This window comes from Macaca mulatta, chromosome 2 (assembly GCF_049350105.2).
Source record: "Macaca mulatta isolate MMU2019108-1 chromosome 2, T2T-MMU8v2.0, whole genome shotgun sequence".
Classification (NCBI taxonomy): Eukaryota; Metazoa; Chordata; class Mammalia; order Primates; family Cercopithecidae; genus Macaca; species Macaca mulatta.
In genome coordinates, this window is record NC_133407.1 from 121185180 (window position 1) to 121210737 (window position 25558).

Consider the following 25558-nt stretch of genomic DNA (forward strand, 5'->3'; position numbering starts at 1 on the left):
GTGCTAATCCTGAACAAGAGCAAACCTCCTGGGCAGATACTCTCTCTACGGAAATGTTGAGTATTTTTACAGCAGCCCTGGAATTGGGTGGAGGCCTGTTGGGACACAACTCCACTAGTATGTTACTAAGCCTAAAACACTTGGTAACTTTCACTTATTTAGGAATTTCCTCCTGGCTTGGTAAAAATTTTTCCTATTAGATTAGGGGGGAGAATCTTATCTATTTATGAAAATCATAACCAATCCACTCGGTTGAAAAGACACACATGCAAATAAAAAGAAAAGAAAAATCAAACAACAATTAAGTGCAAAAATATGCAACAAATCATGAGATGGAAATTAGGGGAGTTAATTTTAACTATTCAAAAACAAGACAAGTGCCACAAAAGAAACAAACAACAACAACAAAAAAAACAGCTCATGGGTAAGGCAAAGGAGCTCTTCCTCTTCCCTTCCTAAACAACTCAGTCCTAAATCAGAACATGGTAGGTATCTCTGCCACGAGGGAAAGAGAGCCGTATTGACCAGGGAGGCATGTCAGAGCTTATGTAAGGTAAGGTGGACATCTACATGCAGATGGTGGCCTACTGTGGAGCTGCTGGAGCCCAAATGTGGTGAGGAACGTATACATGTGTGGGGATTATTTGGTTTGAGTTCACAGAGCCCAGGAAGCACAGAGGGGTAGCCTGATGTGTCGTATCAAAGACAGAATGAGTTGAGGAGGTTGTCACAATGTGGGACCAACTGGCACAAGGTGTCAGAGCAGAGGAACGAGGGTATCTCCAAGGAGAAGTACCCTGGAGTGGGTAAGCACACAAGCAGGGTAAGGAGGGCATTCATGTGAGGCTCGACCTAGTGTCAAGAGTCAGAGCCCAAAAAGGGGAAGATGGCACCCACTTGGAGATGTGGTCTAGTGGGACAGAATAACCTGAATGAGACAGGAGGGTATCCATGGAGGTGCGGGTAGAGTCAATCCAACAAGGAGAATCAGAGAGTGAGCAGGGTAAGGAGGGTATCCATGCAGAAGGGAAGCCAGGTATAGAATGGCAGGGCCCAAGGGGGATGAGAAAACTATTAGCATGGGGGACAAAGTTGCAGCAGAGTCCTACCCCGAACAATCAGACAAGAGAAAGAAATAAAGAGCATGCAAATTGGTAATAAGGAAGTTAAAGTGTCACTGTTTGCTGATGACATCATATACCTAGAAAATCCTAAAAACTCACCCAAAAAGCTCCTAGAACTGGTAAATGAATTCAGCAAAGTTTCCAAATACAAAATTAATGTATACAAATCAGTAGTTCTCCTATACACCAACAGCAACCAAGCTGAGAATCACATCAACCCCTTTTACAATAGCTGCAATAAATAAAATAAAATACTTAGTAATACACTTACCCAAGGAGGTGAAAGACCTCTACAAGGAAAATGACAAAACACTGCTGAAAAAAATCACAGATGACATAAACGAATGGAAACACATCCTATACTCATGGATGGGTAGAGTCAATATTGTGAAAATGACCATACCGCCAAAAGAATCTACAAATTCAATGCAATTCCCATCAAAATACCACCATCATTCTTCACAGAACTAGAAAAAAACAATCCTAAAATTCATATGGAACCAAAAAAGAGCCTGCATAGCCAAAGTAAAACTAAGCAAAAAGAACAAATCTGGAAGCAATATATTATCTGCCTTCAAACTATACTGTAAAGCCATAGTCACCAAAACAGCATGGTACTGGTATAAAAATAGGCATATAGACCAATGGAACAGAACAGAGAACCCAGAAACAAAGCCAAATGCTTACAGTTAACTGATCTTCAACAAAGCAAACAAAAACATAAAGTGGGGAAGGGGCACCCTATTTAACAAATGGTGCTGAGATAATTGGCAAGCCACATGTAGAAGAATGAAACTGGATCCTCATCTCTCATCCTTTACAAAAATCAACTCAAGATTAATCAAAGACTTAAATCTAAGACCTGAAATCATAAAAATTCTAGAAGATAACATTGGAAAAAACCCATCTAGGCATTAGCTTAGGCAAAGACTTCATGACCAAGAACTCAAAAGCAAATGCTACAAAAACAAGGATAAATAGATGGGACTTATTTTGCTTCTGTACAGCAAAAGAAATGATCAGCAGAGTAAACAGACAACTCACAGAATAGGAGAAAATCTTCACAATCTATACATCCAAACAAAGGACAAATATCTAGAATCTATAAGGAACTTAAATCAGCAAGAACAAAACAAACAATCCCATCAAAAAGTAGGCTAAGGACATGAATAGACAATTCTCAAAAGAAGATATACAAATTGCCAACAAACATTAAAAATGCTTAACATCACTAATTATCAGGGAAATGCAAATCAAACCCACAATACTCTAGTACCTCACTCCTGCAAGAATGGCCACAATAAAAATAAAAATAAAAATAAATAAATGCTGGTGTGGATGTGGTGAAAAGGGAATATTTTTACACTGTTGGTAGGAACATAAACTAGTACAACCACTATCGAAAACAGTATGGAGATTCCTTAAAGAATTAAAATAGATCTACCATTTGATCTAGCAATCCCACTACTGGGTATCTACCCAGAGGAAAAGAAGTCATTAAAAAAAAAAAAAAAAAGGCCGGGCGCGGTGGCTCAAGCCTGTAATCCCAGCACTTTGGGAGGCCGAGGCGGGCGGATCACGAGGTCAGGAGATCGAGACCATCCTGGCTGACACGGTGAAACCCCGTCTCTACTAAAAAATACAAAAAAAAAAAACTAGCCGGGCGAGGTGGCGGGCGCCTGTAGTCCCAGCTACTGGGGAGGCTGAGGCAGGAGAATGGCGTGAACCCGGGAGGCGGAGCTTGCAGTGAGCTGAGATCCGGCCACTGCACTCCAGCCTGGGCGGCAGAGCAAGACTCCGTCTCAAAAAAAAAAAAAAAAAAAAAAAAAGATACTTGCACATGCATGTTTATAGCAGCACAATTCACAACTGCAAAAATATGGAACAAGCCCAAATGCCCATCAATCAATGAGAGGATAAAGAAAATGTTATATATATATAACTAACTATATATATATATAGTTGTGTGTGTGTGTATATATAGATACATACACACCCCATGGAATACTACTCAGCCATAAAAAGGAATGAAACAATGGCATTCACAGTAACCTAGATGGAATTGGAGACCATTATTCTAAAGTAACTTAGGAATGGAAAACCAAACATCATATGTTCTCACTCAAAAGTGGGAGCTATGCTATGAGGATGCAAAGACATAAGAATGATACAATGAACTTTGGGACTTCAGTGGGGAAAGGGAGGGAGGGGGTGAGGGATAAAAAGACTACAGATTGGGTACATTCCTCATGTGATGGGTACATCAAAATCTCAGAAATCATCACTAAAGAACTTATTTATGCAACCAAACACCACCTATTCCCCAAAAACCTTTTGAAATAAACAAACAAAAAACTTTAAAAAAAAGTTGCAGAAGAGATGGGGCATTGATTACCAACAGGGGTATTGATTAAATCAGTAAATAAAGAATAATTTAATATAATATATATGATGTGTATATATACATGCATCTACATATACATATATATACACACACACACATACATACATGCATACACACACACATCCTAGCTATGTCCACTTGAAAGGGTCTAAAAGCAATGATATCTCAATATCAATAAGCACACCAAGTGCCCAGATCTTGTCTTCTAAATCCTATTCTCTGCTAAAAAGAACCAAGGCTTTTTAGAGAAATGGCTGATTCTAGAGCTAGGGAAGAGAAAATACAAGATAATCTGGAACCCAAGAGAATAAAAAACATGTCCACACAAAGACCAATACACAAATGTTGACAGCAGTATTATTCATAATAACCAAAAGTGTAAACCATCCAAGTCTCCATCAAAAGGTAAATGGATAGACAAAATGTAGCATATCCACAGGGAATTTTTTTTTTTTTTTTTTCGAAATGGAGCTTTGCTCTTGTTGCCCAGGCAGGAGTGCAATGGCATGATCTTGGCTCACCAAAACCTCCACCTCCCAGGTTCAAGCGATTCTCGTGCCTCAGCATCCCGAGTAGCTGGGATTACAGGCATGTGCCACCACACCCGGCTAGTTTTGTATTTTTAGTTGAGATGGTGTTTCTCTATGCCAGTCAGACTGGTCTCGAACTCACAACCTCAGGTGATCTGACCGCCTTGGCCTCCCAAAGTGCTGGGATTACAGGCATGAGCCACCACACCTGGCCCATCCACATGGAATATTATTCAGCCATTAAAAAAATGAAGTACAGACACTCCCCATGTTACAACGGTTCAACTTACAATTTTTAACTTTATGATGTTGCAATTCAGTATGCATTCAGTACGCTCCTCAACATATGACAACTTACCTCCAGATAAGCCCATTGTAAACTGAAAATATCAAAAACGCACTTTGAACTTATAATTTTCAAACTTACAATGGGTTTAACAAGACATAACCCCCTTGTAAGTCTAGGAGCATCTGTACTGATTCATGATACTGCACAGATGAACCTTATAAACATTATTCTGGGTGAAGGAAGACAGACACAAAAGGTCACATTTTGCATGATTCTAGTTAAATGTAATGTCCAAAATAGGCAAGTGCATAGAGACAGAAAGTAAGTTAGTAATGGCAAGAGGTTGGGAAGAAGAGGGAATGGGAACTGCTAATAGGTACAGTGTTACATTTTGAAGTGATGAAAATGTTCTGGAATTAGCATTGATGGTTGCACAACTTTGTGAATATATTAAAACACTAGTGAATTGTACTTTAAAAGGTTGAATATTGTATGGTATGATAATTACAACCCAGTTTATTTAATTACCAAAAAAAAAAAAAAAGATAAATCTGGAGTATCTTACACCAGAAAGCAAGAAAGTGTTCAAAGAATGACAGAGATATGGCAAAAGAACATAGAAGCCAGCCTGTAGTAAGTTCTCCCTGGCTAAACAGGGACAATTTGAATATCAAAATAGGTAATAATGGATTAGAATCCATTGAATAAAACAAGAAATCAGAGTCCAAATAGACATATAAAAATAGTGTGGTGATTTAAAATATGTCCAGGCTGTGCATGGTGGCTCACTCCTGTAACCCCAACACCTAGGTGGGAGGATCACTTGAGGCAGGAGTTCAAGGCCAGCCTGGGTAACATAGGAAGATACGTCTCTACAAAAATAATAATAAAAAATAAAATAAAATAAATAAATAACATCTGTCCACAAATTCTTTGACACTCCTTTCAAAACATGGAGCCTAATTCTCCTGTTCTTGAGTGTGGACCAGATTAGTGGTTTGATTGTAATGAACAGAATATGGTAGAAATGACAATGTACAACTTTGAAGGCTAGGTCATATAGGACACTGTGGCTTCAGCCTTCTCTCAGTACCTGCTCTGGGAAAAGTTAGCTGCCATGTTGTGAGAACATTAGGCAGCCCTATGGAGAAGTCCATAAGGCTAGGGCTGAGACCTCCTAACAACAGCCACAGAGAACTGCGATCTCCAGTCAACAGCTGTGTAAGTAAGCCCTGTAGGGAAGCAGACTCTCCAGACTCCTATGTCCAGCTGACTGAAACCACAGATAACATCTTGACTGCAACCACATAAAAAACTCTGAGCGCCAGAACGACCCACCTAAGCAGCTCCCAGATTTCCAACCCTCAGAAACTGTGTGAAATAATGTTTGCTCTTCTAAGCCTAAGTATTGGGATAATTTGTTACACATCAATAAGTAACAAACATAATTTCAAATATCTTCCCCAAAAATACCCAGTTACAAAAGGAAAAACAACTTATTAGTGGAGAAGCTTGGAGGATACCACATTAATCAAGTGATCAAACTGAACATCATCAAAAACAAGGCAAGCTCAACTTATGTGCCACCTCCTGACAGATGGCAGAGCCTCAATCTAATCATGAGTAAATACCAGACAATCCTAAACTGAGGAGTTTCTGCAAAATAACCGTCCTGTAATCTGTAAGAATATCAGGATCATGAAAGTCAGAAACTAAAGAACTATTCTAGACTGAAGATGACTAATGAGATGTGACAGTTACATGCAACAGATTATTCTCAGTTTAACTAGACATTATTGTAATAACTGGTAACATTTGAACTGGTCTTAGTATTAGATGATATTAACTTATCAATGTTGATTTTACCAATTTTGATGGTTGCATTGTATACTCGTTTGTAGGAAATAGAATCTAAAGTATTAAGGGATGACAGGGCACCAAGTCTCCAGCTTACTACCAAATGGTTCAAGAAAAAAGTCTTCTGTATTGTACTTGCCACTTTTCTGTTGGTTTGTAAAAATAAGCAAAGGAAAAATGAAAAAGTCCTACATGAAAACATCTGACCAACTTTAATAATGGGATTCCTTTAAGGCACCAAGTTGCAAATTATTGTCTTTCAAGTATATTAATATATTACTAACAAAGGGCACAAATAGAAGATAGGAAGTATAGTTACAAGATAAATCACTCTTTGAAAGCTTTGTATTATACTGATAATATGTTATCAAAGTCTTTTTTTGGGTGAGAGGTTAAGTTTTTAATATTCAGGAAAGGCAACTTGTCTCGAACTAAAAAAATATTAGTAGTAGGCTGGGTGCAGTGGCTCACGCCTGTAATCCCAGCACTTTGGGAGGCTGAGGCGGGCAGATCACGAGATCAGGAGATCGAGACCATCCTGGCTAACAATGGTGAAACCCCGTCTCTACTAAAAACACAAAAAATTAGCCGGATTTGGTGGCACAAGCCTGTAGTCCCAGCTACTTGGGAGGCTGAGGCAGGAGAATCGCTTGAACCCAGGAGGCGGAGGTTGCAATGAGCCGAGATCGCACCACTGCACTCCAGCCTGGGTGACAGAGCGAGACTGTCTCAAAAAAAAACAGTAGTGTGCATCAAATTAACTGCAGTATAGGATTACTGAAATGAAGGTCTGTAAGGAAATCACTGGTTCTTTTTTTTTAGTACCACATTTATATTCCCGTTTTGGAGTACCATGCCTTTATGCTAAGCTCCTCCCACCAAAACAGCCATGCCTTGGGAAAATAATTAGAAATTCACTTCTTTTTTTTTGAGATGGAGTCTCACTGTGTCGCCCAGGCTGGAGTGCAGTGGCACGATCTCAGCTCACTGCAACCTCCGCTTCCCGGGTTCAAACGATTCTCCTGCCTCAGCCTCCTGAGTAGCTGAGATTACAGGTGCCCACCACCATGCCCAGCTAGTTTTTGTATTTTTAGTAGAGACAGGGTTTCACCATGTTGGTCAGGCTGGTCTCGAAATCCTGACCTCATGATCCACCCGCCTCACCCTCCCAAAGTGCTGGGATTACAGGCTTGAGCCACTACATCTGGCGGGAAACAAGAACTTAAAAACAACAAACTAACTTGCCCCACTCTTAAACCAATATTATGTAATTCACATCCAGGAGACGAGACACGTGCTAATCAAAGGTGTTAGTGATGGAGGTAATTAACTAGGGGTTGAGCATCCCTAATGTGAAAATCTACATTCCAAAATGTTCCCAAATCCAAAAGGTTTTGAGCATTGACATGATGCAACAAGTGGAAAATTCCACACATGACCTCGAGATGAGTCAAAGTCAAAATGCAATCAAAATTTAGTTTCGTGCACAAAATCATTAAACATTTTTTTTTTAATTACGTTCAGGCTATGTGTATAATGTGTATATGAAGCACAAGTGACCCTTGTGTTTAGACTGGGGCCCGTCCCCAAGATATCTCATTATGTATATGAAAAAATCCCCAAATGCAAAAAAGTCCAAAATCCGAAACACTTCTGATTCTGAGCATTTCAGATATGGGATATGCAAGATGTACCACAAAAGCTAAGATAATCAGTGACAAACAATAAAGCCTAAGACTCATACCCGAAAGTTCAAAAGAAAAATTGTCTGATAATTGAACTCCATATTAATTTATGCCAATTCCGCAAACAAATTATTCCCTCATGAGTCAAGTATCAAAACGAGAAATAGTATACATTCTTCTTTGTATATTTTTCCTGTAATATTTATTCATTTATTTGGGGGACACTCCCTCTTTTCAACCTAACAATGCAATAACATGTAATTTTTAAGAAAATTAATTTGTTTTAAAAGTCACATTTATATTTTTTTTTTTTTTTTTTTTTTTTGAGACAAGAGTCTCGCTCTGTCACCCAGGCTGGAGTGCAGTGGCCGGATCTCAGCTCACTACAAGCTCTGCCTCCCAGGTTTACGCCATTCTCCTGCCTCAGCCTCCCAAATAGCTGGGACTACAGGCGCCCGCCACCTCGCCCGGCTAGTTTTTTGTATTTTTAGTAGAGACGGGGTTTCACCATGTTAGCCAGGCTGGTCTCGATCTCCTGACCTCGTGATCTGCCCGTCTCGGCCTCCCAAAGTGCTGGGATTACAGGCTTGAGCCACCGTGCCCGGCCCACATTTATAATTTATATGCAGTAAAATTTACCCTTATCAAAGATCTAGAATAGTTCCATCACCTCACAAAATCCCTGCAGCCCTTATGTAGATTTCCTCCCCCAGCACCAGGTAACCACTGATCTGATTTCTGTCCCTATATTTTTGTCTTTTCCAGAACATCATATAAATGGAATCATTCAGTAAGTATCTTTAAATATCTGGAAACTTTCACTTAGCATAATGCTTTTGGAAGTCTTTCATATTATTGCATATATCAACTGTTGCTTCTTTTTTTTTAATGCTGAATAGTATTCTATGTGCATTCATGTATTGCATTTTGTTTGTCCATTTACCATTGATGGATACTTCGGTTATATATAGTTTTATACTGTTATGAATAAAGCTACTATATAGACATTTGCATACAGGTCTTCATGTAGACAAATTTTCATTTTTATTGAATAAATACCTAGAAATAGGACGAATGTACTGTGCTAGAGCAACATACAAAACTAACCACTCTTTTCTTTTTTTTTTAACTAATCAATCTTTTGAAGCAGTATTCCATGTAGTTTACAAGTCATAAAAAACAAACAAGCAAATGAACAAACAAAAAGGTTGGCCAGGCGCAGTGGCTCACACCTGTAATCCCAGCACTCTGGGAGGGCAAGGCAGGTGGATCACTTGAGGTAAGGAGTTCCAGATCAGCCTGGCCAACATGATGAAACCCCATCTCTACTAAAAATACAAAAACGTAGCCAGGCATGGTGGTGTGCACCTGTAGTCCTAGCTGCTTGGGTGGCTGAGGCAGGAGAATTGCTTGAACCTGGGAGGTGGAGGCTGCAGTGAGCCAAGACTGCAGCATTGCACTCCAGCCTAGGCAACAGAGTGAGACTCTGTCTCAAAAAAAGAAAGAAAAAAGATCCCACCAAAAAAATCCATTTCAAGTCTTTCACAACTTTTTGAACATTTGGTAACTGCTCATTGATAGCAGTGGTTTTTCAAGCTGGCCTATACATCAGAACTACCTGGGGAACTAGAACTTGGGCACCAATCCAAAGATTTAGCTGCTCTGGGTAAAGGCACAAACATTACTTTTTCTTTTTCCTCTATTTCTCTTCTAAGTGCTAACAGTATCTCTTTTTTGTTTTTTCATTTTCCATGTTGACATTTTTCAAACATACAGAAAATAAAGACAACAGTATAAGAAACATCATGTACATATCACTTAGATTTAATGATTAATATTTGCCATTTTTCATATAATCTATTTTTTCTTACTGAAGTATTTTAAAATAAAACACAAACCTCATGACATTTCACTCCCAAATAAAATGCATCTTTTTTTAAAAAGTACATTTTCTAACATCATTACAATATGATTCTCACACTAAACCAAACAAAAATATTTTTACATATAATACATATTCTATATTTAAATTTCCCTAATTGCCAAAGCTTATAACATGTAGCCAGGGATGAACCATTGATTTATAACATGTAAAACATAACTATTTTCTTCCAATTTTTTCCACATCCTATATAAGAACATTCATTTTTTAAATAAATTAACATCACCACCACAAAGCAAAAGAAAAGTCAGTTAACAAAATTTTTTATTCTTTACCTGAAAATATCCACCTCATGAACAGTAGGTAAAATAACAGATATATTTGTGTCTGCCTGAGAGACAGAAAAAAAAAATAATAAGAGAAGATATCACCAAAATTTACAGAAAATTTTAAAATATATCTATCTTGTGATCAATAAGCCATGTTGCCCCGTTTAACTTTTAAGATTCTCTTCCTTTAGGAGCAGCCAGAGAAGGCATGGGTCTTACCAATCTTCCCTAATATAGCAGAAGGTCAAAAATAATGCAGATATCATGGATAAAGAATTAATCCTGGCTGGGCGCGGTGGCTCACGCCTGTAATCCCAGCACTTTAGTAGGCCAAGGCAGGTGGATCATGAGGTCAGGAGATCGAGACCATCCTGGCTAACACAGTGAAATCCTGTCTCTACTAAAAACACAAAAAATTAGCTGGGCATGGTGGCAGGCGCCTGTAGTCCCAGCTACTCGGGAGGCTGACGCAGGAGAATGGCGTGAACCCAGGAGGCGGAGCTTGCAGTGAACCAAGATCGCACCACTGCCCTCCAGCCTGGGCAACAAAGCGAGACTCCATCTCAAAAAAAAAAAAAAAAAGGAATTAATCCCAAGTTCATGCCTGTAATCCTAGCACGTTGGGAATCCAGAAGGAAGAATCGCTTGATGCCAGGAATTCGAGACCAGCCTGGGTAACAGAGCGAAATCTCATCTTTATAAAAAATATTAAAAATTAGCCAGGTGTGGTGGCATGCACCTATAGTCCTAGCTACTTAGGAGGCTGAGGTCGGAGAATCACTTCGGCCCAGGAATTGGAGGCTGCAGTGAGCTACGATAGTGCCACTGTACTCCAGCCTGGGTGACAGAGGGAGACCCTGTCCTTGTTTAAAAAAAAATTAATCCAATAGTCAAAATTAGATTAATTTGCAACTGTATGAAATACTCCCATTATACTGGTTGATATGTAACAGGAATACTAATTTTCCTACTGCTACTTGTTTTTTATTCAATTCAAAGAACAAAGTACAACAAAAAAATTTACACCAGTTAAAACATTTCAAATGAAAACTTCAACCCCACCCATGAACAGATGGTGCTTTTGGAAAAATAAAGGGCAATTGTAACTACAGAATCCTTTTAACTGAGTTTCCTAAAATCGGAAGTCTGCTGGTCACTCTCCTAAGAGGTTTTGCCAGAATCAAGGCTTATTGAAAAAAATTCACTTTTCCCTTTTCCTCACAATTAAAATATAGATTTTGAGTTCTCCAGTCTCTACTGGAGAAATAACAAGAAAAAACACCCTAAGAAACATTAGAGATTACCAATTCATTAAAAATTATTTAATGGGACATTTCAGTAATATTCAGAAATATGTAATAACCTCAAGAAACTCTGCATTTGCTAGTTCAAAAATTCTGTTAAAGAGACTATATGTGCTGGATCATTCTACCATAGTACCACACAATACCTGCTGAGTTAACTGCACTATTTGAGTTGTCCCAGGCTTGTCATGACATGTGGGAATCCGTACCTAAAAGAAAGACAGGAAATTATTTTTGGCTATAAAAGAATGGGGGATGAGAAGTGCTATATCCTGCTGCTAAAAAGGTATGGTCATTAATGCCAAAAAAGCTACAAAAATAAAATTATCTATGTCAGAGTTAAAAACTAAGGTCATATTTATTTTTAGTCACAGCAGAAAGTAAATCAAAGTCTCCACACCCACATACACAGTAATCACTAACTCCCTGAGAAGTATGTTGAAAAACAAAATGGACATCAGCTTCATAATGCTTCCTGTTTATTGTTCCAATCTTTGCTTCATTAATATACACACACCCAAACACACCCTTCTCAAGCTTGCCAAATTTTTGGATAAATCTCACAGGAAACGAGAACACTCCATCCAGAGCTATCAGTATTACTTTTGATGATTTCCCAAGGAAAAACACAATACAGATCCTACAAAAATGGGCAAATGTAGAGAGAGAACATTGTCAAAAATAAGTCCTACTCCATAGCGAACTGCAAAGCACTTAGAGTACAACTCATACAAAGTCTGAGAGGAAAATGGTAATTCATTTAAAAGAAAAATCTAACAGAGAACAATACCCTGGGATGAACATGTGTGGTCTGACATCACATGTTAAGAACATCATTTAGGACTAAGAACGAATGGCTTTCCCAATTTATCTTAATTTTTATTGATTCATACTCAATTCTACCAAGTAATCTGTTTCTGCATATCACTCATCTCTGGAGGCACTGGCAGGGCCATGGAGTTGCAGAATTCTAGGAGGTAGGATGTACATGTACATATATAACATATAAATGACACTGTTCTGCAAACTCTAGAGGATGCCATGAGATCAGAGGCGCCTGAAGTCGTGTGACTAATGGTTCTGGGAAGCAAAATGAATTGCAATATCTCTATAATGCCTCACATCAATGACAAACAAGGGAAAGCAATAACATGACTAATATTAATATTAGGTTAAAAAGCAAAGCCCATATGTGAGCTTCCTACAAAGTTCTTTTTTTTGTAGTTGTTTTTGTTTTTTGAGACAGGGTCTTCTTTTGTCGTGCAGGCTGGAGTGCAGTGATGCAAACATGCCTCACTGCAGCCTCGACTTCCCAGGCTCAAGCAATATCCCGAGCATCTAGGACTACAGGTGTGCACCACCACACCCCACTAATTTTTGTATTTTTTTGTAGAGACAAGGTTTTGCCATGTTGCCTAGGGTGGTCTTGAACTTTTGGGCTCAAGGGATCCACCCGCCTCAGCCTCCCAAAGTGCTGGGATCACAGGTGTGAGCCACCATGCCTGTTCAAAAGTTCTCTAAAAAGATCACAATTACCCTGGGAAACATAGCAAGATTCTGTCTACAAAAAGTTTAAAAATTAGCCAGGTGTGTTGGTGCATGCCTGTGGTCCTGGCTACTTGGGGGGCTGAAGTGGGAGGGTCGCTTGAGCCTGGAAAGTTGAGGCTGCAGTAAGCTGTGATCGTGCCACTGTACTCCAGCCTGGGTGACAGCACAAGACCCTGTCTCAAAAAAATAAAAATAAAAATAAAAATAAGAAGGAGACAACTGAGATATAAGACACTACCTTCATTACCACCCCCATGATTGGCAGGTGTAATGTTTTCCCTGGCACTGGAGCAGGCCATCGATCAACATCATTACAAGCTGAAAAATATAACAAAATATTTTCTTAGAATAAGTGAAAACATCAAAGTATTAAAAATGAGGCATTAGAAATAAGAAAACTACTTTCCATATAGCAGAAAAAATATACTGGGAAGAATGAAAGATAAAAGGCAAAAGAAAAGTGAAAGTGATGAAAACATTTTATATTTCACTCAGAAATACACATGTTGGTTAATTTATATCCTAAGTATTAAAGGGAGTTTTCGTATTCATTTATTACCACTAATTAGCTACAAAAGCACATCAACTGGCAAAGGCCTTCCATCTGTAGCAAGTGACAAAAGGATTTTTCAACAGTACTCTAAGTATTAGAACTGTCAACTCGATATTCATTTATTATTATCCTAATAATAATAAGCATCATCAAAGTAGTTAAATGAAATAACAACAGACAGTTTTGGATATCTGTAGGTACAGATGCCAGACAAATAGTTTTATACCTTTCTCCTATCATATATTCCTTAAATTCTTGCCTGAATTTTTATAAATTGTTATAAATCAACTTCATTTTAATCATTCATTTCCAGTAAAAATCTTAAAACTCTTTCATAAAGGTACTCAACTCATACCATGTTAAACTTACCTGCTTCCAAATAAGGTTCACTCTTTTCAAAATACTCTGGTGCTATCTGTTTGAGCACAGTGTGAAAAAAATGAATATAAGGTAGTTTGCTGATCAAAACCAAGGACTGAGGAAAAAAAAAAACAACGTTTTAAAAATTGCTTTGCATTCATTTCTCGCATAAGCAATAACTAACAAGCTAAATTGAGCAAAAAGTGTGGATTTTAAAATAAAAAGGCTTTTACAGTGGATAGCTAAAAGGAAACAAAACCATAGCTACAGAATACAAAAAGTTTAACCTTATTGTTACACTTTAAGAACATAAAAGCATGTAACGGATTTTTCTGCTCTTCAAAAAAAGAATTTCCTACCAACAAACTAATGTCATGAGTAACTTCGAAAGCCTAGCTCCTGCTATCCTTAAAATAGCAATATCAGGAATTAGCCATATGAACTCTTCCTATTAAAGAAAGAGCAAATTTTGATACTTTTGCAAAATACTTACGAGTTATATTTTATAGTTCAACTGCCATAGCCACATAGTTGGAAATTGTAACGTTATGGTTTGATCATTTCAGATACAAATTATACCAATTTTTAAACTTTTTTTTTTCTTAAAAACCACTCTATCTTTCTAACACCAATCAGTGGTCAGGGCAAATTCTGAGTACAAAAGGGAAAGGTATGTCTTGCTAGCTGGGATTAAATAGGAAAGATTCTTTTATTTTTGTTTCTTTTTTCTTTTTTTTTTTTTTTGAGACAAGGTCTCACTCTGTCACCCAGGCTACAATGTAATGGTGTGATCATGGCTCACTGCTGCCTCAACTTCTTGGGTTCAGGTGATCCTCCCACCTCAGCCTCCGAAGTAGCTGGGACTACAGGTATATGCCATCAAGTATGGCTATTTTTGGGGGGCACGGTGGATTTTTGGTAGAGATACGGTTTTGCCATATTGCCCAGGCTGCTCTCAAACTCCCAGACTCAAGCAATCTGCCCACCTTTTCCTCCCAAAGTGCTGGGATTACAAATGTAAGCTACTGTGACTTACCTGATTCTTTTTAAGAAACAAAAGGAATTGTATATTTGGAATAGAAACAGTAATGGCTAAGATGTTGCTAAAGTTTATTTACTAGCTCTTTAAAAAAAGATATAATAGTTCAGGCTTTTATTAGTTGTAACAATATTACAACCTGCTTATTCCTTCCCTTATTCTAAAATGTAAAAATTAAGTGGACTCCTCTGGCTTTTGACAGAATTCTGTGCAATAATTGTAACTTACTGTCAGGAATCTAGCAGAGAGAGCAAAAATTCAATAGCAGTTAAACATATAGAGACAGGTGTCCATGATATTAAAAAAAAAAAAAAAAAAAAACAAGATAAAATATAAACCCAAGGCTAAGCACGGTGGCTCACACCTGTAATCCCAGCACTTTGGGAAGCTGACGTGGGTGGATCACCTAAAGTCAGGAGTTCAAGACCAGCCTGGCCAACATGGTGAAACCCCATCTCTACTAAAAATACAAAACTTAGCTGGGCATGGTGGCGCACACCTGTAATCTCAGCTACTTGGGAGGTGCCTGTAATCCCAGGTACTCGGGAATACAGTACCTATACTCCCAGCTACTTGAACCTGGGAGGCGGAGGTTGCAGTGAGCTGAAATCACACCACTGAACTCCAGCCTGGGCGATAAGAGCAAAACTCTATCTCAAAAAAAATATATGTATATGTAGGCCGGGTGCAGTGGCTCACACCTGTAATCCCAGAACTTTGGGAGGCTGAGGCAGGTGGATCATGAGGTCAAGAGTTCAAGACCAGCCTGGCCAAGATGGTGAAACCCTGTCTCTACTAAAAATACAAAAAATTGGGCAGGCATGGGGTGGGCACCTATAATCCCAGCTACTCAGGAGGCGGAGGCACAGAATTGCTTGAACCTGGGAGGCAGAGGTTGCAGTGAGCCGACATCGCGCCACTGCACTTCAGTCTGGGTGACAGCATGAGACTCTGTCTCAAAAATATATATATATATATATATTTTATATATATATATAAAATACCAAAGACTTTAAAGACTCTTAAAACTAACAGTTTCTGTTTTTCTAATCACAAAATAAAAAAATACTTTAATAGTGTATATGACAATTACCTTCTGAAAGTAGCCTCTTTTTAGAGTTTTATCTCGAACTTGCCGGAAATACACATACCCATAAAAATAAGCAGGATCCTTCTATGAAGAAAGTGACAAGTAAGTGTGTGTGGGGGGGGGGTACATATATATGTATCTATACCTATATCCATATCTTTATCTTTTAATATTAACATCAGGTTCCTTTATAAACCCAAATCAAGACATGAGATATACACAAAGAGCTAGTTATGCTTTTCCACCAACAAATAATAATCATGATAGCAACAGCCAGATCAGAACCTTCTAACTCTTGACGTGGCCCATATGATGTGTGTAAAAACTTAAAATTAAAACAAAAAAAAACCCTCCTAACTTGCCCAAAGATGGCAAAGTACTAATCACAATCTAAGTACTAAAGTCAGATTTTCCCCCTATAACTTACTCAGCTTATATTCTTTATTCATCTCTATACTAGGTGATTGAAATTAAAAAACAGTCAAATTCTGTTTTCCCCAATGTTGTATTTCGTTTCTAAAAAATTCTACCTACAATTTTGAGATTGTCATATTAAGGGATCAATCTTAAAACAAAATGAGGTAAGGCCGGGCACGGTGGCTCAAGCCTGTAATCCCAGCACTTTGGGAGGCCGAGACGGGTGGATCACGAGGTCAGGAGATCGAGACTATCCTGGCTAACACGGTGAAACCCCGTCTCTACTAAAAAATACAAAAAACTAGCCGGGCGAGGTGGCGGGCGCCTGTAGTCCCAGCTACTCGGGAGGCTGAGGCAGGAGAATGGCGTGAACCCGGGAGGCGGAGCTTGCAGTGAGCTGAGATCCGGCCACTGCACTCCAGCCTGGGCGACAGAGCGAGACTCCGTCTCAAACAAAAAAAAAAAAAAAAATGAGGTATCCTAACACACAATTTCAAGAGAGAAAATAAAAGGAGTTAAATGACAATCTGAATCTTATATAGTCAGTTATACGTTAACCCAATAATAATGAAGCATAACAATGTTTATCAACATACAATCTGAAAGGTAATTCCATTCCAAAAAATTTAAGCATTTACATCTTAATGGAGTAAACTTTGGCTCAGTTCCTTATTTGATTATTATTGCTTAAACAAATATATATTGACCACCTACTTTGAACAGGGTAATGTGTTAGAGAAGATAAAAAGATGCATAAGACACAGTTCTTCCTCAAGGATATCATGATTTAGGAGGGATAAGAAAAGTAGAAAAATGAGGCCAGGTGCAGTGGCTCATGCCTGTAATCCCAACACTTTGGGAGGCCGAGGTGGACGGATCATGAAGTCAGGAGATCAAGAGCATCCTGACCAACATGATGAAACCCTGTCTCTACCAAAAATACAAAAATTAGCTGAGTGTGGTGGCATGTGCCTGTAATCCCAGCTACTCAGGAGGCTGAGGCAGGAGAATCGCCTGAACCCAGGAGGCAGAGGTTGCAGTGAGACGAGATCACACCACTGCACTCCAGCCTGGTGACACAGTGAGACTCCATCTCAAAAAAAAAAGTAGAAAAATGAGTATTATTGTAATAGGAGGGTGGGTACCATGAAAGAGCACAAAGTGTTATAGGAAAGCTAAGGGCAAAGAGTAAAGATTTCATGGAGGCAGCTGTATTTGAATTGGGAATTGAAGGATGGATATGACTTAAACAAAGACAAAGGCATTCCAGGTTGAAAGGGCTAGGAGTTTTGGTAAAAACACAAAAGACAAAAAAACTACATGCTATCTCAGGAAAAAGCACATAGTTCAGTTTGACTAAAATATGGCATACATATGGCACACATAGAAAGCAGATGAAGGTGAAATTTTGATAGGATAAAGGTCTTATTTTGGAAGGTCCAAAAAGTGAAGACAAGGAAGTAGTAACCTCTTTACTCATTAAACAATTCGCAGTCATTTTAGATTTTACTTATATAATATATTGTACACTTTAGCTGGTAACACTGTATAAGATATATTGTGCTGGAACAAAACAAGAGGTGGGACGTCCTTGGGTAAATTTCTTATCCTCAATAGCCCTCAATTCCCTCATCTACAAAAGGATCTCTCTTGGAACACTGTAGGGAGGATTAATTAGATGATATATGCTTATTAATACAGTATCTAGAACATAAAAAGCCCTAACAAATAACAGCTATTATCATCATTGGTTGGAAGAATATATTAGTAGTGACAGCAAGGAGGAGATGGCTCTAAGAGACATTTCACAGGTAGTATCTCTGCCCTTAGTGGAACCAGGGAGGTAAACTATAAAAACTGGTATCAGGCTAATTATGTCCAAGTCACACTGGATGTGCTGATAGGGCATCCAGATGAAAACGTTCCTCATGTAGTTAAAAAAAAATCTAGGCTCTAAGATCATCTGAATTATTAAAATGTTTTAAATAAATAATAACTAAAACAAGGCTCATTCAAAAATCAAAAAGAGACAACTATGTTATCATCAAGTATGACTACCTCAACTCTAGATGATATTTACTGTACAGTACAACTCCACTCCCAAATCTAATTCAAGAGTTTATTAACAAATGAAAGAAAATTACCTCAACAATCTAATCCATTTTTATAATTCACAATGACATTAGGTTTCAAGCACAGCAACTGTATAAAGTCTCTTTCATTCAGATGCTGAATCCTTATGAGTAAGACTCACTTAGGAAATTCAGCTATATAATATAGTAGCAAAACAAAAGCAAAATATTTCTGAATGGTGTCAGAGGTAACTGAATAAATGAGTTCTAAAGTTTCCTCTCAAATGGACATTTTTCTATGACTACTTTTCCAACCTTTAAGTAAACTGGTAAATCTTTGTCAAATTGATCCAGGAGACAATGCAGCGACACCCTCCTCCCAGAAGACTGTCGAAATCTAAAACAAAACTGGGTATCTCCAAGACAACCTAATGAAAATAAAAATGAAATAAATTAAGGATAGTTTAGTATAACATTTATCCAGTTTCATCAATTTTAGAGCTGAAAACAATCCTATCAATCATTTTAACCCATTCTGTCATGTTTTGGAGGAAAAAAAGGAAATCCTAAGAGTTCAAGTGACTTGCTCAAAGCCATCCTTGCTCATCAGAGGCAAAGCCAGAGTAAAACATGCATCTTAATTCCTAAGTCTCTTTACTATTTTTTCCTATTCCATATCCCTCATGTAATAAAAAATTTTTGGAATATATCTGCATATAATGTTGACTCACAAACATAATAATGAGCAAAAGATGCCAAACACAAAAGAACACATATTGTTCAAATCCACTTTTATAAAATGTTTTGAAAGCAGGCAAAACTAAACTGTAGTGCTTAGAGATGCATTACTGGATGATAAAAGTATAAAGAAAAGAAAAGTATTGTTATAAGAAAGGATAGTGGTTACATTTGGAGGAAAGATTCACCTCAATTTCCTTGTCAACAAAATCAAGGAGTACTATTAGATAATCTCTAAAGTCACTTCCAGTAGTAACATTCAAAGATACTAAAATAAAATTCCCCAACTTGACCTATGACTGTACTGAATTCCAAGCATCTTACCCAATATACTCACTAAGAAAACTAAAGACCTACAAGATCCAAAAAGATATAACAGTTATGCTGTGAGCACCATAGCTTTCTGATGATTCACTCAAAAACAGAAAAAATTTTAATGGAAATTGACTTTTTCTTTTATAAACAGAGTTATAAGAATGAACTTACATAATTTTATTTTTTTGAAACAGAGTCTTGCTCTGTTGCCCAGGCTGGAGTGCAGTGGCGGGATCTAGGCTCACTGCAACCTTCACCATCCGGGTTCAAGAGATTCTCCTGCCTCAGCCTCCCGAGTAGCTGGGATTACAGGTGCGCGCCACCATGCCTGGTCAATTTTTTGTATTTTTAGTAGAGATGGGGTTTCACCATGTTGGCCAGGTTGGTCTCGAACTCCTGATCTCAGGTGATCTGCCCACCTCGGCCTCCCAAAGTGCTGGGATTACAGGCGTGAGCCACTGCGCCTGGCCTTTTTAAAAAAAGTTTTCATTAGAGATGGGATCTTGCTATGTTGCCCAGGCTGGTCTTGAACTCCTGGGCTCAAGTGATCCTCCCACCTCAGCCTCCCAAAGTGTTGGGATTACAGGGGAGAGCCACCACACCCGGCCTTAAAATGACCTCAGCCTCCCAAAGTGTTGAAATTACAGGGGAGAGCCACCACACCCGGCCTTAAAATGTTATTTCTACATTTGTACAATCACAGCTACAGAGTGATCAAAATGTCTAAGACTAAGACAAAACATGAAACTTCAAGAGCCAGCCCCCTCCCTTGACCCTCAGCTTATATCGTCACTCTCTCTGATTAAGGTGGTTAAGCTGGATTGCTGAGAAACGGTACTTTAGACCAGAGCTTCTCACAGTTTATTCCATAGACTGATGCCAGTCCATAACGCGTTACTGTTTCATAACCAAATAAATATGCAAGTTGAGAATATACATTTAGAAATTTTCATAGCAACTTGATATTACTGTAGTAAATTTGTACTTTTAGGCCAGGCACAGTGGCTCACGCCTATAATCCCAGCACTTCAGGAGGCCACGGCAGGTAGATCACCTGAGGTCAGGAGTTTGAGACCAGCCTGGCCAACATGGTGAAACCCCGTCTCTACTAAAAATACAAAAATTAGCCAGATGCAATGGCAGGCACCTGTAATCCCAGCTACTCAGGAGACTGAGGCAGGAGAATTGCTTGAATCTAGTAGGCAGAGGTTGCAGTGACCCAAGATCACACCACTACACTCCAGCCTGGGCAACAGAGCAAGACCCTGTCTCAAAAAAAAAAAAAAAATAGACTTTTATTTTACATTTCTTTTTTTCCTCATTTCATTTTATTTTTCTAATTCAATTACCACAGACTGGAAATATTAAAAACCCTAACTGGCCCTTCAACACAGTCTGAGAAGTGCTGCTTTAGCTACTGGGAAGTGTAAAGCACATCATGATGTCACTGCTGTCTACAGAGAAGAAATGTGTTGAGACAAATATTGTCTGCATGTTAAGTTCATCCAGAACAAGGAGGATTAATGATTCCCTCAGATTCATCACTGCTTCAAACTCTCTCTACTAATGCTGAGTTTGTTCTCTGGACATGTTTAAAATACAGTGACTACTGTCCTTGGGCACTCATCACAGCTTAAGCCTCAGGAACACCTACATCCAGATGATGTTAATGGTAAATGATAAGGAAAAAAACACTGGACAAATATTTATCAGAGGGAAGATCCACTTTAAACTTAGGCTCCTAAAGATAAAAGCCATTCAAATAGAACAAAACACCAAAACCTAAAAAACCAACCAAACAAAGCTTTTTTAAAGTCAGGAGAATCTAAAGTGGCAGAGGGGCTGGGAAGGGCAAACCATTCCAATCTCAAAAGCATTTTTATCTGTGTCATTTTTTCATCCAGTCTAACAAGCTGTTTTACTTTAAGTGTATACAATGGAAATACAAGCTTGATTTATGTCTCTTTCCTAAAGACTGCTCTACTGTGTCTGGATTTCCTTCTACAGAAACTAAAAGCTATCCTGGGAAATAATAAATCTATTTCAAAGTTGGTACAGTAATCCCAACTTTCTTTTTTTCATGAGATGGAGTCTCGCTCTGTTGCCCAGGCTGGAGTGCAGTGGCACAATCTAGGCTCACTGCAACCTTGGCATCCCTGATTCATGAGATTCTCCTGCCTCAGCCTCCTGAGTGGCTGGGACTACAGGCACACACCACCATGCCCAACTAATTTTGTATATTCTTCAGTAGAGACGGGGTTTCACCATGTTGGCCAGGCTGGTCTCGAACTCCTGACCTCAAGTTATCTGTCCGCCTCAGCCTCCCAAAGTGTTGAAATTACAAGTGTGAGCCACTGCACCCGGCCTCCAACTTTCATTTAATAAACACATTTAAAAAACCAAACTCTTTGGATAACTACAACTGAAAATAGCAATTTCAAATATTTACAAAACATACGGTCTTCTTGCTACCTAGAATAATGATGATCTGTTAAGACAGCAAAGTGCCTGCTTTCAGGTCTTTTGTAGATTTTCCTCGTACCAACCATACTTCAAGTCACAGGAACCACACTTCATTTGATGTGCAGCACATAAAAAAAGCATTAAATAATATCTATGAGGAAAAAAATCGGTTGGACGTGGTAGCTCACACCTGTAATCCCAGCACTTTGGGAGGCCGAGGTGGGCAGATCACAAGGTCAGGAGATCAAGACCATCCTGGCTAACACAGTGAAACTCCATCTCTACTAAAAATGCAAAAATTTAGCCGGGCGTGGTGGTGGACTCCTGTAGTCCCAGCTACTCAGAAGGCTGAGGCAAGAGAATGGCGTGAACCCAGGAGGCGGAGCTTGCAGTGAGTGGAGATTGCGCCACTGCACTCCAGCCTGGGTGACAGAGTGAGACTCCATCTCAAAAAAAAAAGAAAAACAATCAGCCAGGTGTGGTGGTTCATGCCTGTAATCCCAGCACTTTGGGAGCCTGAGGCGGGCGGATCACTTGAAGTCGGGAGTTCATGACCAGCCTGGCCAACATGGTGAAACCCCGTCTCTACTAAACATACAAAAATTAGCCAGACATGGTGGCAGGCAAGTGTAGTCCCAGCTACTTGGCAGGCTGAGGCAGGAGAATCACTTGAACTGGGAGGCTGAGGTTGCAGGGAGCTGCGATTGTGCCACTGCACTCCAGCCTGGGTGACAGAGCAAGACTCCATCTCAAAAAAAAAACAAAAACAAAACAAAGAAAAAAGAAAAAAAAAAATCTAAAGGTCATTCATAAGCCAAAAGTACTTAAAAATTGTTTTGATAATGACACATGCAGAGGCTATAAAACTAGATATAGGCTACCTAAACACCACAGAATTAACTTCTTAGCCTTGATGTATGAGTGTGGGGGACTTTTCCTCTACCATCTTAGGTTCACTAACTGGGCTGTGAAATAAATGAACAACAGATTAATGAGAAAATATTTAGTTCGAATGCATACAAAGGCTTCAGAGAAAAAAAAGTAAAACCTAAAGGAGGTGGTTAAACTTGGGAGCTTAGATACCATTTTAACAAAATAAAATAAAATGCACACAGCAACTAGACAAAGGAAAAAGGATTTGGACTTCTAGGGGTAGTAAATTGTGGGAAGGTAAACATATGGGTGAAACTAATGAAAGATAAGGGTTATTTTAGCAAGGTTTATTTATGCAGAACCAAGCTGGTACCATCTCCAGTGATAAGAGTTTTCTCTGGTGATTCAGAATCTTTCTCCTCTTCCTGGTATGGGAAAGGGGAGGGGTGACACCTTCACAAAGGGAAATGTATGTCCTGCTTTTAGGCATATGGGGGAGGGTGAAGGGCTCTTTTTGCATCTGCTGTTTCCCAGTTGCCTTCAATTCAAAACAATTCTTAAGCCAAAGTGGTATATTTCGGGGTGGTATATTCTGATCCCCTTCATGCTCGTGTAGAGAAGTAAAAAACAGAGGGGAGCCATGACAACCAGCTATGATCTGAAAGAGAAGAGCATCCAGTGTAATTCACTGGGATTCCATGCAAAAAGTCAGTTCATCCCGCAATCCATACAACTCAGCTAACTTGGAGTCCTGGAAATCTAACCCATCACAATATATAGGAAGTGTATGTACAGATTTTATAAGAAAAATGTTAACTGAAATGAAGATACATTCCTACAAGACCTCTGTATCATTATTTCATAAATAGGTCAAAGAACAGTAAAATAATTCCAGGTCAGAAAAAATGCCTCACTGGGATCTCTAAAAGGCAATATCTAATTCACCAAGATATCACTTTTCTTTCATATAGTTCACCAAAGCTGAGTTCCAAATGTATAGGAAAAAAATTCTGGAAGCATTTACACAGAAAGGAGAAAATGCTAAAAAAAAAATTTTTAACTGTCAAATCTCTCAAATCAGATTGAAAGAACTAATTAACAGAATATTAGAAATAACTGGCCGGGTGCAGTGGCTCATGCCTGTAATCCCAGCACTTTGGGAGGCCGAGGTGGGCAGATCACGAGGTCAGGCGATTGAGACCATCCTGGTTAACACGGTGAAACCCCTTCTCTACTAAAAATACAAAAACAAAAAATTAGCCGGGCGTGGTGGCAGGCACCTGTAGTCCTAGCTACTTGGGAGGCTGAGGCAAGAGAATAGTGTGAACCCAGGAGGCAGAGCTTGCAGTGAGCCGAGATAGCGCCACTGCACTTCAGCCTGGGTGACAGAGTGAGACTCTGTCTCAAAAAAAAAAAAAAAGTAACCATAAAAGGAAAGAAAACTAGACTGTCTCTGCTTTATAGGGTTATAACTGTGTGTGGCCTGAGAAGCTGAATGTTTTGGTCACTATAAGCCAAGAAAAGCTAGTTTGAAAGTGAAACACAAGAGGTAACCTGAAGGATGTCAATGATTAGGACCACACAAAAGGAATAGCTTGAAAGAGACCAGCAAAACCAAGCTGAACAATAAACAGACCCTTATATGTTTTTTTCTACACACCAAGCACTATGCCAAGGCTTTACATATATTAACCCATATAAACTACTGCACACAACTTATGGCCTTGCTTCCTGACCAAATTTATCCTGGCTTTTTTTAGGTTCACTGCTTTTACAGAGTTCCTGGTAAGCTCCCAGATTCTGAATTGAAAGTAAACTACACACTATATAAACTATTTAATACATACTCCATGAACCCTAAATACATCAGTGTCGCTGATTTTCAACCTCTTCACTATTTCAAGAGTTTATTGTTCCTTGATGGTTTACTTCATCACACCATAACAGTTATTTTAAGAGTTGAAGCTAGTAAAATCAACAATGATATGACTTGGCATCATTAAAATAGGAATAAAAATCATTGATCTGTTTGCATTCTAATATGCTATTTCAATCAATTTTCATACATTAACAGTATAACCGGTATTCTTAGCATAAAATTAAACAGAAACAATAGATGAAAAATAGTTACCTGAATTTGAATCTGGAAAAGACAAATAGCAAATATTGGTTTTCTGAAAAAGAAAACAAAAGCGATGTATGCTGACACACACATAATCAATAAAAATAAACAGAAATATAACAGTAAACTATACAGAGCAGTATTTTTACTTACTTCTTTGTCAGTAAGTTTGGAATGCTGAGGATAAATTACCTGGAAGAAAAGAGTTAAATTTTGTTAAACATATTATAAACGTTAGTTATAAACATATTATAGGCCGGCACAGTGGCTCACGCTTGTAATCCCAGCACTTTGGGAGCCCGAGGCAGGCGGATCACTTGAAGTCAGGTGTTTAAGACCAACCTGGCCAACATGCCGAAACCCCATCTCTACTAAAAATACAAAATTAGCCAGGTGTGGTAGCATGCACCTGTAGTCCCAACTACTTGGGAGGCTCAGGAGGGAGGATCACTTGAACCCGGGAGACGGAGGTTGTAGTAAGCTGAGATCACGCCATTGCACTACAGCCTGGGTGACAGAGCAAGACCCCGTCTCAAAAAAAAAAAATATATATATATACACACA

General features: G+C 38.8%; 1 protein-coding gene across 11 annotated transcripts in view; it reads right to left on the bottom strand.

Annotated features, from left to right (window-relative positions):
• The window catches only part of DENND6A (DENN domain containing 6A), a 71532-nt gene that overhangs the window by 22242 nt on the left and 23732 nt on the right, over positions 1 to 25558 (bottom strand). For 5 of the 11 annotated variants that reach the window (XR_013414081.1, XM_077993233.1, XM_015130624.3 and 2 more), the window contains 8 exons: positions 25148 to 25186; positions 25004 to 25046; positions 18799 to 18911; positions 15998 to 16075; positions 13875 to 13980; positions 13191 to 13270; positions 11551 to 11613; positions 10107 to 10162 (listed from right to left, as the gene is read on the bottom strand). Coding sequence is in view for 9 of the 11 variants with exons in the window: in XM_077993233.1 (XP_077849359.1) it covers positions 10107 to 10162; positions 11551 to 11613; positions 13191 to 13270; positions 13875 to 13980; positions 15998 to 16075; positions 18799 to 18911; positions 25004 to 25046; positions 25148 to 25186 (578 nt within the window). In the remaining 2 variants the exon portion in view is untranslated. Of the gene's footprint in view, positions 1 to 10106; positions 10163 to 11550; positions 11614 to 13190; positions 13271 to 13874; positions 13981 to 15997; positions 16079 to 18798; positions 18912 to 25003; positions 25047 to 25147; positions 25187 to 25558 lie in introns of all 11 variants that reach the window. The other 6 variants (XR_001442995.3, XM_015130626.3, XM_015130623.3 and 3 more) reach the window with 2 other exon arrangements.